The 19,716-nt window shown below is 40.6% G+C and overlaps 1 protein-coding gene across 3 annotated transcripts in view; it reads left to right on the top strand.

Moving 5' to 3' along the window:
• znf827 (zinc finger protein 827) overlaps positions 1 to 19,716 on the top strand; it is a 113,189-nt gene that overhangs the window by 77,862 nt on the left and 15,611 nt on the right. For all 3 annotated transcript variants that reach the window (XM_085276559.1, XM_085276560.1, XM_085276561.1), the window contains 4 exons: positions 8,541 to 8,783; positions 11,460 to 11,514; positions 11,651 to 11,751; positions 19,132 to 19,269. In XM_085276559.1, the coding sequence (XP_085132685.1) occupies positions 8,541 to 8,783; positions 11,460 to 11,514; positions 11,651 to 11,751; positions 19,132 to 19,269 (537 nt within the window). The remainder of the gene's footprint in view (positions 1 to 8,540; positions 8,784 to 11,459; positions 11,515 to 11,650; positions 11,752 to 19,131; positions 19,270 to 19,716) is intronic.

The following is a 19,716-nucleotide window of genomic DNA, read 5'->3' on the forward strand; positions in this document are numbered from 1 at the left end:
ATTTCTTCACTGGTGATGTGTTTCAGGATTTTTGTCCATGTACTACACATCTGGGCTTTCATTCAGTTCTTTCACAACCCTCCTTTTGTTGGTAGTTTTTCTGTTGTGGAGATTAGGATTATTATTCTGTTAAAAGAAACAGATGCCTCACAGGTCATCGACTGGCAGTTTCATTAAACAGTCCAGCATGCTGACCTTTGAGTCAGAGTTTGGAAAGTTTGAGTGTATGCTCTTCTTTTTAACGGCCAGCCTCAGATATGGAGACTCTGGTTTACTTATCTTCCTCTAGATCATCCCGCTTCTCTTCTGGTTAGAATCAGTTTGGTTGGTTATGTGAAAAATGTAATACACACCATGGACAATCTTTCTTTTTTGGCAGTTTCCTACATGGGCTGATCTGCTGTGGGGGGTTTTTCTTACAAGACTTTTTGGACCTTTCTAAACTATAATTGTACCCACAGAGATATTGAAATAGCTGAATGTATGGATTCTTTTTTTCTCCTTTTTTTAGCACATCAATTTTTAGGGAAACAAATTGTTCATTCATACATTTTCTTAGACTAGGGGCGGGCAATTCATTTTCGTAAGAGACCACTTGAGAAACTGTTGTGGAAGACTACATAAAGCTGAACTCAGTTGTGCTCAATATTAATTTATATTAAGTTATCTTCTTATAAGCTGCTACTGTTACTGTAAAAGTAGATGTTACACTTTGTAATGAGAATGTGAAATGGGCGTACTAAAAATGCCAACATTGTTTCACTATTTATTCAACATTCCCAAAAACAGTTTTGAATAAAATGCGTATTTTCTTTCAATGACTCTATGCTATTGCTATTTTGCTTGTAGTTTTAAGTGGGAAATCTAGTCTGTTTTAGGCTTAAACTATTTAAAATTTGGTTCATTGTATGAGTAGAAAAGCAAGGGGCAGTCACAACAACAAGTGCAACGTCTGCCTTCCTTTCAGAGAGCTCTATTACTTTTCTTCTCATAAAACTCTCAAATTTCTGCTCTCAGGTCCCATATTCTTTCTCTCTTTAATGGCACCTCGATGAGCTACCTGACAGCTGTGTGGTAGCCTGTGTCACCATGTTCAGTCTCATCCTAGTTCAAAAGTAAAGCAAACTGTCTGTGATTTGGTGTTCTTGCTCTGATTAAGTAAACTAATTTAGTAATCAATTTCCATGTGGTTAATTCTTAGCAGTTGCTTACACCTTTCAGGTGATATTTCAGTCACTTTATCTTGTATCAGTTTCTAAAGTCCAACATTTTTCCCTGTCAGATTTGGACCTCCATCTGTTGTAACACCATCCTGTTTGTCCTATTTCAGCATGAGCCTATCCAAGCATGTACTTGTCATGTTTAGCCTCATGAGATGATTCAGACACGGCAATCTGCTCTCCACAAACAAAGTACACGCTTTCACCTCATACTTCAGTCAATAAATAATTACAAGTCCAAGTCTTGTTAAAAAATATAGGTTGTGCATTAATCTTTTTATTTTGTTTTAGGGTTTGTTTGTTTTTTCTCCATTTTTCCAGCGCATTTAGAGAGAATCTGCATTTTCATGCAGACATGCTAATTTAAGTTAGAAATAGCAGTCCTTCAAAATAAGAGCAACAATGTTGTATTATGATTTCCCAGAAAATCATAAAAAGAAACTCTCAATAAATACAGTAAGCCATTTTATTGGTGACTGAAATGTGACAAAGGCTACGATACAAGTATTTACATTTGTGTCATAATTTGCCATTGACTTGGGTCCAATATGGCCCACATACAGTGCCACTGTCTGCCACCCCCAAAAGCCTGAGTGTTTACAGGGCGAGAGCCTGGGTACAGCCTGGGAATTCTTTTAACTATCAATGTTATCCTGTTAAAGGGATCATTAGAAAATAAAGCATCCTCTACACCTACATACATTAAAAAAAAAAAACCCCACACAACAAAAAAAATCCGTCATTTGTTTATTTACTTACATGTCTGATCAGTATAATATTCATTTTGTTATAATGCATATTAGATACAAACATAAATACCTTTTATTTAAAAAGATGAGGTAATTTGAATGAATCCCAGCTTTGGTTTGGATGTAAAGAATGTTAAATATTTAAAACCTTTCCTCTTTCTAGCAAATAAGTAAATGCGATTGTAATTTTTCTCGTCACTTGCACGTAAAAGGATTCACTGTTTACTCAATATAACCTATCACAGCGTAATGCCTAAGCACCTCATTCTAATTCAAAACACTGGCATTACTGTACGGTATTACTTTATATTAAGCTCTACACTGTTCTGGCAGTGTCCTCACTGTGCCTCCTCAGTGTGGCCGCTCGCTGACCTCTCCTACTCCCGCCTTCCTACTTCCATATTCTGTCTCACTGGCTCCTCATCACTGCCTATAAGTTCTATTTACAGAAATGCAGAGTTGATTCCTTTTGCCCCTTGCTGGATGTGTTTGCTTCCTGAGTGCCTGGTAATATATGCAGCAGTGATTGACAAAATTACAGAGGAAATCACTTGGCACCTTTTGTCCTGACCTTTGTATGATAAGGCTTTAGTATCCTTACCTCAGCTCTGGCTTGTGTCCAATGTTTTTGTTTAGGAGTACTTCGCAAAGGCCCTATCTGGCTACTTATGGGCTGTATATCAAGCACGCTGCTCCAGAGTCAGATGTAGCTGCAGTATGCAACCGTTGGAAGCCTGAACTACTGCACACTGGCTGGTCGAGGATCAATTGTAGCAGCAGCTGTCTGTGAAGTCTGCAGGCAAGGCTGCTGTGGCTCCCACATGACATGCAGTCTCTACACTGCAGCCTTTGAAGCGCCTGAACTCTTCACCCCTGTCTGAGCAGGTCGGCTGGAGAGCAGCAGAATAGAGAGATTGAGAGAGCGAGGGATGGGGGCAGGGATGGAGAGAGATGTGGAATAACAGAGCAGGGAGAAGTGTAGACTTGGGTAACGGGAGGGGGAGAGGTGGAGAGGTTGTCATTTAGGCTCTAGCTATTCCTCATCCTTCTGTCCTTTTCCAGCTCTTCTTTCTCACTTTGCTTTTTTTTTTTTTTTACCCTGTTACCCTCGGGTGCTTCTTTTTTCTTCTTCTATTCTAGCACTGTTTGACATTTTTCCCTATCGTTACCCATCCTCTTTACCTCTCTATCTCCCTCACTGCCTGTCACTCAAAGTTTTTATTCCTATGCTTTCATTGCACCAAAGTAGTGCAGTAAATTGACTGTGCATGTATTAAATCACTGGACTGTGTGAGTGTTTTAATCCAAGTGTAATTGTGCAACCTGTGCACTGTGTATCCTCAGCAAAACAGGCTCCCAGGTCCACACAGATTCAAGTTGACACCTGAGGCCAAAGGTGATCACTAAAAACAGAACATCACACAAATCCCAATCACTTCCAGTCTGACTCAAACACTGAGTGGAGATGTGGAAGAGAGAATGAGAATATAACATGTTTGTAGTAATGGGGCATACATTCAGAGTTGCACAGAATGGCTGCTCTTATAACACTTCTTATATGATCTAATCAAAGCACATTTTTATCGCTCAACTTCATTGCAGCTTCATTTCTCTGGTAAAACAGAGACACAAAGACGTGAAGTACTGAAACTAAACCCAAATTAAACTAAAAGGCCACTTCTTATTTTAAAAAGATTCGGAACGACAATGATATGTGCAAGTCTGTGAAATTGTTTCATCTGCTCTTAAGAACTGAAAAAAGATCTTGAGCCTTCAGAAAATGGCAAATAGACACAACCTTTGTGTCTGTTATTTTGACATGTATCAAGAGGAAGTGGACACTTAAAGTACTGTGCAAACGTCTCAAATCAGTCATTGAATTTCTTTTGAGTTGCAAATTCCTTGCAAAAATGTGTAAAAACATGTACGAATTAGGTGCAGTAAATTATTGAAACATGTGCAAACAAAAAATGAAAATACAGCGTAGTATTAGCAAAGACAAAAAAAGAATCTGTACAATTCTCACGAGCTTGAAGTGAATCTTTTGGACGTTGGCTGCCTTTTATTCTGTTCTGTCTCGATGATCCTACACTGCTTCAATAAGGTTGAGGTTCAGGCTCTGGAGAAGCCGATCCATGAGTGATGGTGTTCCACTGTGTGGTTTTGTTGTTGTTTTTTTTCTCTATCCAGGTATGCTTTTACTGCACTTGCAGTGTGTTTGGGATCGTTGCCATGCTAAAAATTAAGCCGTTGACAATTAGATCCATGTTTCAGGTCCTGTGTCAGTCTTCTGATTCCTAAAAGACATGGCGTTTAACTGCTGTTCCATCTGCGGTACATAGTTTTTTTTAAATTTTTTAGGTGTGCACTTGTCCTCCACTTGTCCATTTTCATTTTTAATGACACACTCGCACTATGCAGAGAAATATCAAGTTTTTGCCAGTAGGTTTTTGTGAGTCACATTGTTGGTGCAAAACTTCTATTTAATGTCTGTCAAACTGTGTCATCTTTACCATTTTTCAGAGATTCATCTAAACAAACTGGAACAGATTATTTATTTTTCAAACAAGCTGCTAGTAGCAACGATCCAACTTGAAATTAATTCTTTCCTAAGCTTCCTATGATCTGTAGACACAACATTGGTTCATCCCTTGTGTTTGACGATTTTATTTTATTTTTTATGCTTGAATGATTCATAGGTCAAAACAAACTTAAAAAGATTTCTCTGAAAATGGTCATTACAAGGACTGGATTAAAAAATGAGTGAAGAAGCAGCGAGAGTCCAAAGAAATCCCAGATAACTAATGCTGAAGACCACTTAAAAAAATGCAAGAAAGTTTGGCTCCTTGAGCAAAATATAAAGAAATGAGGTGTGGCTCGAGACTTTTGTACAGTACTGTATTAATTAATGAAATGCTGCCATGGAAACCATCAGGAAAGTGGAGGAAGCTCTAAGAAATTAGCCACAGAAAGTTTTAAAAATAGAATATTAATGGAAATGGAAATATCCCAGATGTGACAAACTCCTTTTACTATTTTTGTGTAGTCTGGTTCCCATCTTGAAATAGTGGTGCTGGAGCAACAGTGACACTAAAGAAAAGCTATGATATTTATTGAGAAAGGGCACAGTCTCTTTTGTGCGTACCATGCACACTGAGACATTTTTCCAGACCTGATTCTGTGGCGTAATGGCAGCTGGAGGCTTCTGCACTAGAGGGGAACACACACACACACACACACACACACACACACACACACACACACACACACACACACACACACATGCGCTCTTGCACGGGCTGGATTCAGACAGTGTAAGGGCCGCTTTTTATGGCTTCAGAACATTAGGTCATGACCCCAACCAAAAAGCCATAGCTATTATCAATGTGGGAGTAAGGCCACATTTTCATTTTTTTATTTGGTGACAGGTAGACTTTTCATCCAGCCTGCTGTGATGTGATCCTTTCAGTGTCGGCGTGTTTAAGATCAAATGTTTAGGGATGAATTCGACCAATCAAAATTGTTGGACTGAAACTGTGACTACTCTTCAACCAGTTGATTGATTGAAAAGAAAATCTGTCCATGTTTTTTCTAAATTAACTAAATTTACTGCAGTGCACGGCACGCTCTCAACTTAAAAAAAAAAAAACAGTGCTGCAGCATTTTAAATAATTTAAGGTAGTTATTTAATGCTCAAATGATAAGTGTGCACTTGTCCATATTTATATGACGGCTGAAAATAGGTCTTTCTTAACCACTGATACCAGAACATGTTTGGTTGCATGAGAGCACATCGCCCATCCAGACATCCTGGAGAAGTAAGCCCTTTAAAATGTGCTACGTCTGTTATCATGTGATCGTTGTGTCATGGCTTTTTGAGTTATAAGCATATTTATCCTAACACGTGAATGATCCTCTGGTACATTGGTGCATTTCATCTGTTTTGCAGCAGATCAGTTCACGCAGCCTCTGTCACTAGGGTGGAGATCTGATGGTAAAGGCTCGAGTGTCCCTTGGTTGACCCTGACAGTGCAGTGCCCCCTACCCCCTCCACCCTCCGTTCTATCTCCTCCTCCTCTCCTGTGCTTCTCCATCAGCCTCTCTGAGGTTACTCTTGGCCAACTCTGGCCACCTGATTAAGGGATTAGTGGGGCTGATGGTTGTCAGTGTCCCCCACATGCTGGCTACTACCAATAAAGCAGACACCTGGACCTCAGGGAGGAGGCAAGGGGCTGGTAGCACGTATTTCATGCACATAAACACAGGAGTGTATGCATACACATGGATTTAGTAAATTCAGTTTTAATGCAGGACCAGTGTTTGTCTCACGTTGGCCTTTTTGACCAGACGGATAAAGAATGTAAGAGGAGAGGTGGCAGGGTTAGCCCAGGTCTTTTATTGCCCTCCTGTCTTTCTCTCCTGCTCCTGTAGCCTCCCCCACGCCTCCCACTGCTCCTGATGTCCTGCCAAATTTGTATATCCCTTTAATCGTGTGAGTCGCCATGTCAGCAGCACTGTATAAACCCCACTGCTTTGTCTTGCTTCTGTTTGTCATCACACCGAGACTCTGCCTCCTGCCATCACTCTGGTCAAAGATCAGCTATCTTGGAATTGCAGATGCTTAAGGATGTCCCAATGTTGTTCTTTTTTGGGGGTTTTGTTGTTGTTTTTGTGTCTTGGATCTAAGTTACTTATTTATTTTTCCTCATTATGCAGCTGCACAGTAAAAACCTGCTGTAAAATGAACTCAGAAGTACATTTAATCTGGTAAATATAGCAATCAAGACCACTGGAGAGCTTGTGACACTGAAATAGCTCTGTGTAACCCCAGTTTCTTCATATTTTTCTTTAAACATCCATGGATGGAATTTGAGTCTAGATCAGTTCAGGACATTCCTAACAGCTGCCATCTCCCTCATGACTATTTTTAGCTGCTCCCTTCTTTAAACTTGCACGAGAAACAAGTCATTGGTTGCTTTAGCATTTTGCATCATTGATTGCGAGATGGTGGGGAGGGGAGCACATTACACGTGTCATCATAAACAGAGAGGCATTGCTTCCTAGGTAACATTTAAAGGGTTTTACTGTCTCTGTTGCTTGCCTCAGTAAACCTACATGGACTGCTGTCCTCAAGCGACAGCATGACCTCCCGCTGCCCTCTTGCCCTCATAATCACACAGCTAGATGCTAACCGGCTCAGCTCAGCTTTAGAGCCAGTGCTCTCATGCTTTGGCTGTTATTCGGATTTCTGCTGGTTTAGATTTAATTCCATTCATGCAACATCTGTAAACACGCATGCAGGATGCGTAATTTACTTGGACCTGAAGGGAGAGTTTGAGTGTTTTGTTCTGGTGAGATGGTGAAATTTGAATTAACTAAATGTTTTTTCCCCTTTTTAAAGAAGTTTAAACTGAAGTCTTACTTGATTCTTTTAAAACGGCATGCCCCCCTGCTGGGGTTTAGGGTCTCTGTGGGGGTAGGATGGGCAGAAGGGATGGGTGGGGTATGGAGGGAATCTCGGTTAAGTGAATGTGATTCAGGCAGGGAAAATAAACTAGAATTTCATAATGTAATCATGCTGATCATTACAAATCTATTTGGATTTCTTTATTTATTTATTTTTAATCGTTAGTGATTGACAACAATTGAAGTGAGTGGTGTAAACCTTTTTTGTTTTTGCCTTCTGAAGTCAGGAAATGCCAGGATCACTGATTTAACTTAGTATGTTCAAAGATAGAAGAGGGAGGGTTTTACTTTTCTTAAAATAGACTTTGCTTAAACAGAGTAATCACGTCTGTTAGGTAATTTTAGAGGAAAAATGTGCCAAATGAAGCACTTTCATCAGCAATTACACCGTTCTGTTGTCAGGTTTACTTGAAAAAGTGCAGTGTAATATTATACTGCGCTAAGTCTAGACAAATTAACAATAGAGAGTTTTATAAAATGTTCAATAAGGATGGATTAATTGGAATACAAGAACAAGGGCCATCAATTATAATTAGTTTAAGGACCCCGGTCTGATTGGCTGGAGGAATGCAGGCAAACAGGACAGGTGTAGTGATGTTAAAATCTGAAATAAGGCGAGGTGTGGAAAAATGGAAATGATCATGAAATTTGAGGATGAATAATGTTATTCAAGAGGAATGAGAGACTGTTCTTTTGTTTTTGTTTTTAAGGAAAGTTTTACTTTCCTGGGCTTCCTGAAATGATCAGAGGTAATTGGATGATTGGATGAACCTGCTACAGTAACTATACATGTATATATGAATCATTATGAGGGGTCGTAACTCCAAAACTGACTGGAACCAATGGTTTAATGTAAATGGCGTACTGTATGTTTCTGTTTAATCTTAAAAATTCATTAAGTATGCACTAATGTAGTTAAAAATATACAATAATAATTGTAATAATACTGCTAATTTTTCTTATTAAGTTATTGCTCAGGGTTTTCTGTGGTTTCGGTATCACAGTAAGCTAGAGTGAAATCTTTACCTACAAATATTTGGGTGTGCTGGTTGAATCTCTTTGAAGAAACCCTAATAATTGCTCCTTGTTTGCTTATTTTCCACAGAGAACAACAAAGATGCCCAATACCAGAAGGTGAAGGTAAAGGCAGAACCCATGGAGGTGGACCCGCCACCTGCAGACCTCACCCCACCTGCCTCCCACATGCTAGCCTTCAGCACTTTAGGGGCGAGTGAGAAGAGCGAGCCAATGAGTAACCTCCACGAGACGTTGGCATGCCCCCAGAAAGATCTCTTCTCGCAAGACATATCGGTCAAAATGGCCTCTGAACTATTGTTTAAATTGTCAGGTATGTTACCTCAGGCTGGTCACTCACTGTTTACTGAGCCATAGAAGATCTACAACACACACACACACACACACACACACACACACACACACACACAGGAGCATCATGTTCTTTTTTTTCTCCCCTCAGCACTCTGGTGTAAACCTTGGACAGTTTGTGATATTTGACCATAAAACCTACATGTTTCCATTTCCATCCTCTGGTGGCTCTGTAGTAAAGTCAGGATGTAATGACTTCCTGCTTTTTACCTGTATGGCCATGAAAGTGACATTGAAGCAGCAGACAGCTGTTTGTATTGCTAGATGAAGACAGAGCACTGACGTGTATTCATGGCCCCCCAGAGAAAAACCAGGTGTGTGCATGTGTGTATGTGAGAGATGAGGTTTGTAGCCCTGGGCTGGGACCCAGGGCTCTATCCAGGTTCTGATTGCATCTCTTAAATGCTGTACAGAGACACAAGCTTGTGTAAATCTTTCTTTTTCCTTTTTTTTTTTTTTAAATTCTTTTTTGCTCGTCTTGCTCTCACACATATTCACAAATTCACACATTGCCAATCGTTCTTTCCCACACACTCCTGCACACCTTTACACACTCACACAAGGCCCCATGGGGAGTGGTGTCTGCACAAATGCCCCCTCTTCTCTCTCTCTCTCTCTCTCTCTCTCTCTCTCCCCCTCTCTCTCGACTCGTTTTCAGACATGCCGGCTCAAGCACACTTGGCTGCACACGCTCCCCCTGCACTTCCTCTCCCTCCCTCCTTCCTTCTCTCCCTTTACATTTCTCCCGTGCGGCATCTCCATGGCAACGCGGAAAGAGACCTCTGTCCTTGGCGAGCAGTGTGACGGAATAGGGTGTTTTGGGTAGGGGGTGGGTTTTGGTAGTGGTGGTGGTGGGTTGTAGCAAAGGCGGGGGGTGGCTGAGGATAAGGAGGGTAGGGAGGGCAGCGGGGGTACGGAGTATGCCCACCCAGGGAGGCCAGGCCATCACTAGCCTGGCAACAGCGACGACCGCCCGCCTTAGAACTGGGCTTGAATGTGAGGGGGACTGGAACAGAGTGGGCTGCTGTCACACAATGAGCAATCAATATGAATTACCCAGAGCAGTAGGACCTCAGAGACACATCAGTAGCAAGGTCGCTCTGAACACCGAGATGATTGCAGCTTTGAAATTCACTTCAATGCGTTGCCTTGAAACTCACACATATGGCTCCGTTCTCAGGCATTTTGTATAGTGCTCTTTACTGCCAAATACTGAAACGGCCATGATCCGTGCGCACATTTGCTGGGCACCTAGTGTCCAACTTGATAATTCTTGCTTTACTTTTAAGAGATTTCCTGTACTGTAGTGCTGTAGGATTCTCAAGGGTTTGATTTTTTTTTTTTTCTTTTAAGGAGGGAAAAAAAGAATCTTTGCTCTTTTAGTACATTTATATTGATATTTCTTATTACTAAACAGTTTCTCGGTGGGAAAAAAATTAATAGCACCTTGCTGTGTTTGTGGGCGAGGGGCTTTTTACAATTTGGGGCAAATAAATATTTGCCAGTTTAAAGAGTTTACTTTGTCACTCAGTGTATTAAACTGCCTATTTACAGATGGGTAAAACATTAGAGGATAAAGCTGAACCATTAACCTCCAACAGTGAGCTGTTACACTGTGGGGGGCTTTCTGGGTTTACTTGTCCCCTCAGACTCATGTGTAAATGCATAACTTATTCTGTGGTCTCATTGTTGCACTGATGAGGCATTAGCAGGTTCGTACAGCGTGACGGTGCCTGCATCCATTGGGCAAGAGGTGGTCACTGAATGGTTGGTTACATATGGAAGTGTTGTGAGTCACATTCTGTGAACTTTCCATGCAGCAAATCTCAATTGAGTTGAACACCGGAGGAAGACTTTGGTGTGGAATGTGTGCATACAGTGTAATACAGTCGAATATTAAACATTCCCATCTTTTTCAACCTTCATGTTATTGAAGGTGATTCAGCTCTTGTGCTGTGGTTTGAGTCCATAGGTGCAAGAGTAGTGGTGTTGATTTAGATACTAAAATGTTGACAGTTTTTGTTTCCCCCCCCCCCTACATTATCATACAAGAGCATGACCGTACACCAACACATGTGTCATCTGGGTAGGCTAATGCATATCTGGGCAGCCGTGCACATTGTTATTTTTAATTTTTTTAAATGCTTGCAAATTGGTGTTGTTGGGCGAGCTCGTGGCGCAAAGGTCAGCAGACCCGCTGGAGAAACTCCCACTAATCCAGATGGCCAGTGGCCTCCCTACTGGCTGTGGCAAACCTGCACTTTACGTGAGCATAGCTTAACTTGGCAGTCTGGCCATAAGTTCACTTGCCGTTGTCCTGATTGTGTCACAACCGATCAAGAAGGAAAGTTAGGACAGCGCTGTTTAATTATTCATCCGATGGCTTGATCTGTGTGATTCCTCTGAATAGCAGCTCATGTGTCAAACTAAGATTGTCTGGGATGTTGGATAAATCTCTGCACATGTTTCATCTCTGTGTCACTGTCAGACAGCGACTTACGACCCACGGGGCGTTTTAGGAAACTTGCCGACTAACACTGAGCCTAAATGGACAGCTTGTCACCGGTCCCTCAAATTTGAGCACAGTGGTTTGACAGAAAAGATATCTAAACGTATGGTTTATTGTTTTTCTCTCCAGAAAAAGTCAGCAAAGCCAACAACCACAAAGACAGTAACATGGTGGGGATAAACAGGTAAGTCTGTAAATAGACTGTAAATACACGTGTTTTTGTTCAATGTCTGATCAGTAATTACATGGCTTGAATATTGGGTTGGTTTGATGGCCGTGTAAGTAGGCTGTGTGATTTATTTCATGTCTCTCCATTTCAGTCCATTTCTGGACGAGTGCTTCAGACAATCACCCTTTAACTCGCGCTCCAAGAGCACTTCGCCCGCAGAGGCCAGCTCCTCTACCAGGGTACCATTCAACGGTGAGACACGTTACCGACACACACTGTGGGCCAACATCATCACGGGGAAACACGGACATGTAGATAAAAGTTAAAGATGCGGGATTCGAGTTCTAGTGTTTTCAATTAGACCTAAAGACAAATTTAAAAATGATAATTTATATGGAATTTAAATAATTGATCACATAAAGAAAAGTAATTTGCTTATTGATCGAGAATGAAAATCATTGTGGCCTCAGCTAAAAAAAAAAAAAAATCAGCGAATTGATCGGGTGTCTTTGTGTTTTGTTACGAGAGAAACTGGACTAAAAAAAGTCCTCCGCAGCTCGACAAAATATGAGACTTAATTAACTGCCAGGACTCGGTATCGCTGCATCATTCATGGTCTTTAAAGGTTCCAAGTCTTCATGTTGTTCCCGCTACAGCTTCGGGAAATAATTGATAATGTGGAGTTGCTCATTACCTGCTTTCTTACAATATACAGTATGTCCACAGATTAATACTCTTCGTGTGAATACAGCACACACACACTCTCACACACACACACACACACTGTGGTTAAACCACTCCTCTCACCTTTTCATATATAGAGCTGCTTCAGGCCCTTCTGAACTCTCGCACATTTCCCCAACCTGAAGGCTCTGCTCAGGGCATCCCCTCTCTTCCCCTCTTTCCTGGCATCTCAGAACTTCCCTCCTTGTTCCTTTGGCAGTAAGAGATCCAGAGGTTAATTAGCTTGTGCCAGCTTTGCCTGTCCCTCTGCCAGTTAATGAAAATCTGATTGGCTTCTGGGTGTCAAGAGTGTCCTGAAAGTTAATTCGCCCAGCCCACCTCCCCCTTTCCCTTGTGTGTTTAAGCTTCACATTCAGCCTCTGCTGCCTTTTCTCTCTCTCTCTCTGTTTTTTTTCTTTCTTTTACAGTTGTACCATTTCTCTTTCCTCCCTCATTCATTGTGTCCGCGTTTTATTGCGTCTCCATTGCCTTCGATCGGTAAGTTTGCCCACCGCAGCTGTAGGGAGGTAGACCTTTAAACATATTTTCAGTTCATTGGTCGGTGAACTGCCATCTTTTCCCTGCCACTTTGTGCCACCTTTCCTTTATAGCGCAGATGTCACTGTGCGGTTTTGATCCTGCGTCAGCTGTCAAAGGCATACCTCGAGTCTTTGTTTAGCACTCCTGTGTAATATAATGATTATACATTCCACTGGACTCCACTTTGTTAAATACAAATAACTTTTATAATGTAAGTTATAAATAGAAGTGTATAGGGGAAGACAGTATTTTCCTGGAAAATGCTGCCATTCAGCTGCTGTGGCCATGAGAAGACAAAAAGAAAAGATGTGCCGCAACTTATAAAAGGTGATCAGTGTGTTTTTGTTTTGTTTTTTAAGTCTTTAGTTTGCCCACAGTCAGAGAGTTTCACTAAATACCAGAGATGTAAAGTTTTCTGTTTTAATTTAGTCTTTTCATAAAATTCCTCAAATTTTGGTTCTTTTGGGGTTTTTCCCTATAAAAATATGTAAAAACCAATGAGCAGAAAATGACACCTTACCAGTATGAACAAATGTCTTTAATTCTTTTGTTTGTTATTCACATGACTTGGTCTTAAATTTTAATAATTTTTTTAATTTATTTTTTAATTTGAGTGTTTAATCTGATCCAATCAACAGCTAAAATTCCAAAATTAGGTTGGTTTTTTTTGTTTGTTTGTTCGTTTGTTTGTTTGTTTGTTTTTTGAAGATGGACTTATTCTGTTTGTAGATCCCAACTTCAAAGTTTCCTTTAACATTCGATTTAGACATACTATGGTCCGGTCACACTATTGGGAAACCGTGGTTAGAGACCGCGTGGTTGCTTCAAAGATGGGGGCCGAGTCTGTGACGGCTCGCTGTCAGTTGTCATCTTCAGAGCAACTTTGTTGCATCAAAACTGCAAATAAAACCGAGGCAGCTCTCAGGTTAAAATTGAATGAGGTCAAACCAGCTCTTATATCCAATTGCAAACTGTAATACAGCCTTTAACTGTAATAGACACACAAAAAATAAAAATAACAAAACTGTTGCATGTACATACACAAACTCAGGTTAACCGCTTACACATCATAGGTTTGAAACAGAAATTCCTCCATAGACAGTGATGTACTTGCTACAAGACGGCGACTTAACTGCAAAATGATACCTGCACTCTGCAACCTTACTTATATAGGAATATAACCAGCTGAGTCGATTCCCTCTGTTGGAAGAAGATGAGTTGCGCCTGAGCGTGCAGTCTGATTCAGATTAATTGCAACATGTTCGCAATCTGTCTGCGTTTAGAAATTAAAAGGAAGTTACTTGCAAACCTCCAATCTGAGTTATTGCATCCAGTTCAAGTTGACCACAGCTGTTTGATACAGGTTGCCTCTCACCAGGCGACCCATGCAGTCGCCTTGCAATCCAAAGTCATTATCCAGACTTGTAAGTAGGTGACTGAGCCTTTAAACAGCTAGTTGATATCTTATTTGATGTCAGTGTAAGATAACGATTTTTCTATGAAAACCTGCATTTTCAATTTCACGTGTGCGTGCGTGCAGTTTATCCAAACCAGTTGAAATTTCACTTGATCATTTTTAATCAGTATAGATCCTCCGGCTTAATATATAGTGTTCAAAAATTAAGGACTACGCTAAAGCACACTTGAAATAATCAAGTTGAAAATCATGACGGACAAAAGACCGGATTCAAAATTACACCAAAAATCAAAATGAAATTGTTCCAGTATTTTTTTTATTTTTTATTTTTTAATGGCTGCACTATTGTTGTCATCTACAAACTACACTTTAATTTGTCCGTCCACCCCCTGGAAAAAACAAACAAAAAAAATCCATAAAAGAACTTAAAACCAGACTGTGAACTGCATAACAGGCGACATAACGGCTTCAGCAGAGCGTCTGTAGCACAAAAATGCTCTCCATTATGAAGCAGCTAATGGAGCAGCTATCATGCAGAGATGAAGCTGAAAAGTGTGAGCATTTCCCTTTAAGCAAGAAAGAGAGAATAAATGAGTAGGAGTTAGTGTGATACCAGTGTGACTTGAGGAGTTCGCTGTCTCCTCCCTCCAGTCTGGGGTTTAACACAATCCTTCATTTCTTGTTTGCGTCCCTCTCTTCTGCTCTAATAGCACTAATTAAACCATTAACCACTTGAAGGCCCCTACACCCTAATTGGCTTAATCATCAGTGTGTATGCCGGGTCATGGCCTTGAGCCTCTGCTGTCTGGATTCTCATCACTCTGTGTGACCAAAACCATCCCCGAGTCTCACTTGTGTGAGTCAGGACAAGTTAATGCTTTCATGGGGTATACTTTAGCTTTAAGACATAATAAAGATTAGGATTTGTACAATAGGTCACAAACTGCGAATGAGTTTAAAAACCGATAGATGCAGGTAGATTCCAGCTAATGCAGGATGTCACCTTGAGGACTTTTACTGTGTTTATGCGTGTGAAGAAACACAAAGTCACTCGTTATTAACGTCACTAATGGTAGGTGTTGCTTGACACCGGCCTGCATGCATTTACCATCGTATTCCAGCCTCGTTCATCCTTCTCTGTAGCAGAGCGGTGAACGGGAAACAAGTATGATTACACATGTTCTCCCCTTTTTTTTTTTTCTTTTTTTAAAATTGATTAAAGGTAATTAAATTCACAATGGGTTTCATGTTGTTTCAACATGTGACACCTTGCCTTTAATTCTGTTTCAAATTAGTTTTTTTTTTTGTTTGTTTTGTTTTTTTAAAGGTCCAAACGAGTTCCAGACTGTTCGTTTAATCTATTTTTTACTTGCAGTCCCAAACCCAAAGCGACATTTTCGGATGTTTTCACATTGTCTGATCAGCAATCCAGAACTTTCCTACCAGAGGATATTTGACATTTCTGCATGTTAATCAATTTAAATGTTCATTCAGACAGTTTGACCTCCAGTTTAAAAACGATCTGGATGAATCAAGAAACTCAATCTGTAGTCAACTCCTTGAATCTTGAACACTTCCTTAGAAATACTGTCAAATCGTTATTTCACGAGTGGTTCAAGGTAGGAGAATTTTTTTTTTTTGGCTTGAATCAAGTTTTATAAGAAAAGTAATTGTTTTGATAGAATTCTGTATCTGTTGTCTGGATGCATCTATTGTCTGGATTCTCTGCAGAAAAGTCGAGCTGACTGTGCGTGATCTTGCTTTGACAGTTCCGAAACTCTGCGAGGAGACGGTGTGACGCAGATGACAGAACATGAACAAAGATATGCTAGATAAATTCAGTAGTTTGCATATGGAGGCTAGAGAGGCGATTTTTAAATGCGTGAAGCTGTGTGAGTCACTGCAGCAGCAGTGAAATGTCCTTTCACACCAACATCTGTTCTTTACCAGTTGCCACTAAACATGCCCCCAAAATGCCACAAAACAATCTTTGCTTTTTTTCCCTCATTGTGGTATTCAAACCCACACGAGTAGCTCATCGGCTGGCTAGACGGTATGTTTTAGGACAGCCTTTAAAAAAATAAAAAAAAAATAAAAAAAGTGATAGCGAGCAGTTGTTAAATATCAACAGTGGACTGAAGTGCACTGATTTCCATCTGCAAAGAATCTAACTCTGAGCTAGTGGGAGGAATGAGCAGCATTTTTTCCTTTTCTTTATCGTCATTTTAAAAAAGAGAGACTAAAGAATTTTTAAAGATGCCTTTTTCACCTTTTAATGTCTTGCACATAGAAAGGTTTTGGCCAAGGCTACCTGTGTAGCCTGTTCCCTGAACAGCATAGACATTTGTAAATAAAATTTCTGCCTTCATTCATGGTAGTTGTACACCACAATGGGGTACATGCTTTTGCGCTCGTGAATTACTCCTTGCTCTATTCATATGGTGGGGGTTAGTTCAAAGCTGTAACTTCTATTCTTCAGCATCTGTCAAAGCAAGTGAAAATTCTCAGTGTTATTCTTTTTATGTCTTTCCTTCCATCCTCTCCCAAATGAAAGAGGTGAAATACAGCGAGGAGAGTTACAGTGGTGTGCTTGTGCTGCAGGCTTCAGAGCAAAGGACTTGTGCTTGCTGTTGACATTAAGAATGCATTTAGACTGCATCCCACCTGCAGGCTAAACAATGAGCATCTGTCAAATGGTGGCAGACAGGTTTCACTCTCGTGGGTTAGCAAATTAGCCCGCGGTGTATCAGTCGTCTGCTGTTCAGACGAAGGGAATTAAGACTTTTTTCATATTTATATGCCTGAAAATGTTTTGATTATGGGGCATATTTTCTCAAACAAGCCTTTTTTACCTTTCAAGCTTTTGGCTGTCGAACAGATTTTACCTTACAATCATCAAAAACGTGAACGCAGATTATAATTAAAATGCATTCGTAAAGAAGGAACTAACAAAACATGTCACCATTCTGTTTCATTTGCCCCGTTTCTTGTCCTGGTGGGTGATGGGTAGGCACACACAGGCACCTTTATGAATGTGAAACTATGTGAAATTATTACATTAGATTAGAAAATGTTTATGTACCCTTTTAAGAGCCAAATACTGTGACCACCCCTGCTTAACACACCTTTTGCATGCTGTAAGTGTCGTGTAGTATCTGGTCCCAAGATGGTTGCAGCAAATCCTTTTAATTCAATTCAAGTTTATTTATATTGTGCCAATTCTTAACATTTGCCTCAAGTGCTTTACACTGTAAGGTAAAGACCCTACAGTATTATGGAGAAAAAAACCCATGAGCGAACATTTGGCAACAGTGGGAAGAAAAAACGTATTTTTAACAGGAAGGAACCTTCAGCAGAACCAGGCTCTGTGACGGCTATCCTGCACATCTGGTTAGAGCATAAGCTTATTGCAGCATAACTATCCAGACCTATAAGCTTTATCAAAAAGGAAACTTTTAAGCCTAATCCTACAAGTAGAGAGGGTGTCTGTCTCCCAAATCCACCCTGGGAGTTGGTTCTACAGGCAAGTGGCCTGATAGCTGAAGGCTCTGCCTCCCATTTTACTTTCAAAAACTCTTTGAATTACAACCAAGCTGAAGGTCTGAGAGCAAAGAGCTCTGTTAGGATAAGTCTTTAAGATATGACAGCGCCTGATTTTTCAAGACTTTATATGTGAGGAGAAGGATTTTAAATTAAATTCTGGATTTAACAGGGAGCCAGTGTAAGACGTTTGAGTTGGAGCGCGCATTGTTGGACTCGGCTGAGTCTTGTTCAAGCGTGTCCCCTTTAAAGCACCTTGAGGCAACTGTTTTTGTTATTTGGAGCTATATAAATCAAATTGCATTGAATTAAATTTTATTAAAAGCCTGTCAACATTATACTTTAAGCTGTCAAGAGATTTTTTTTTTTTTTTTTAAACCCAGTTGTCGTGCCATGGTCACTTGGTCACTGTTAAAGCTGAGAAACTTTGACTCTTATCTGATGACTCTTAGAGACATGGGCCATGTTTTGGAGCTGCTGCTGTACCCAGAGAATATATGGGCCAAGAATTTTGCTCAGATGTAGTTGTTACTACAAACTGCATTCAAAAAGCTTCCTGTACCGCAGTCTGGATATTCACTTTCAAATATGCAATTATAAGGATAATTCAGTGCACCAGATCATGTTTCCTGCATTCAGTAAATTGACCTGCAGAACCAGCCTTTCCCTAAAGGTTTAATATATCTCTGACCATGACACATGCTGCTGTTATGAAATATCCAACATTGTTTGTTTCACTGTGGAGTGAGAATAATGTTTTGGCTCATCAGGGTAAATTTCAGGACGGCTTAGATTATGTCAGCTGGATGCAGGAGGGCAAAAAATGGCTGGCATTGTTCTGTCCACAGTTCAAAAATAAACCTTACATATTTAAATTCACTAATAAGTATGAAAATTACAGTGTACACGCAAGATGTCCTTTTACTGCTGCTGTTTATCCTGCTGGGCTGCTGTTATTACTTTCTGCCTGTCCTGTGAAAAAAAAAAACGGCCTGGCTGCTAGGTCAATAATTATTAGATCCTGTCCTCAAAGAAAGCAAAGAAGCAGATTTCTTCAAATGTGAAAATATTTCTCAACGAAAATATGAACGGACGAGTGCGCCTCGATAAAGCTGCGTTACTGGTCTGAGGAGGGAAGTAACTGGGGCATCGTAGCGGGCTAATGTTGAAGCCTCATATCCCACCTGACAATAGATTATTGAATAAAAAGAAAATGCTTAAAACAGACGAGGAAAGCAAAGGTTACCCAATAATCCAGAGAACACTATGGTTAGTAGAAGCTCACTTAGCACAGCAGTGCATGTAGAGCGTAAGTAACTTTGGCTGAGTTACAGCAGTCTGCAGTCGTTTCTGTAGCTGGCAGCAAATGATGGGAACGGTTTTCTCCGTGTGTGTGCACGTGTGTGTTCTAGACTCGGAAAAGGATGACGGAGAGCTGGGAAATGGGATCGCCCAGTGGAGATTAAACGAACAGCTCTTCCCCTGTCCCATTTGTGGCAAGGTGTTTGGTCGACAGCAGACCCTTTCTAGACACCTCTCCCTGCACACAGGTAAGTCACCGCCAGCATGCTGTGACGTCTTCTCCGTTCAAGTGCAGGCATTAGGTATTCACCTGTGTTGTTGATGCTGCCCACAGTAAATAAATAAGGTTGACTAGACTAGATTACCCTTCCTTTAAAGAGATTACTACCATGATTAGTCTCACTGGGAAAACTGCCCGTCTAATTACCCAGCTAGAAGGATGCCACGGAGTATACACACACACACCCACACCCCAGTAATTCTGATACTGCTACGATTGGTTAGCTCTTTCACTTTCTCTCTGGGAGTCTGCCTCACTCCCTTGTGTCCTGATTACCCTGTGTTTTTCAGACTCGGCCCGCCTTTGCACCCCATCGATTCATTCTACCCCATCGCCGTCTTCCACAACTCTCCTCATTCCTTATTGGTTAAAAATGAATTAATAAATAAATAAAATGATTCTCCTGTTTGTAAAG

Source organism: Mchenga conophoros, linkage group LG6, assembly GCF_057382185.1.
Source record: "Mchenga conophoros isolate Kocher_MC1m ecotype Shallow Benthic linkage group LG6, M_conophoros_male_GT1.1, whole genome shotgun sequence".
NCBI classification, from domain to species: Eukaryota; Metazoa; Chordata; class Actinopteri; order Cichliformes; family Cichlidae; genus Mchenga; species Mchenga conophoros.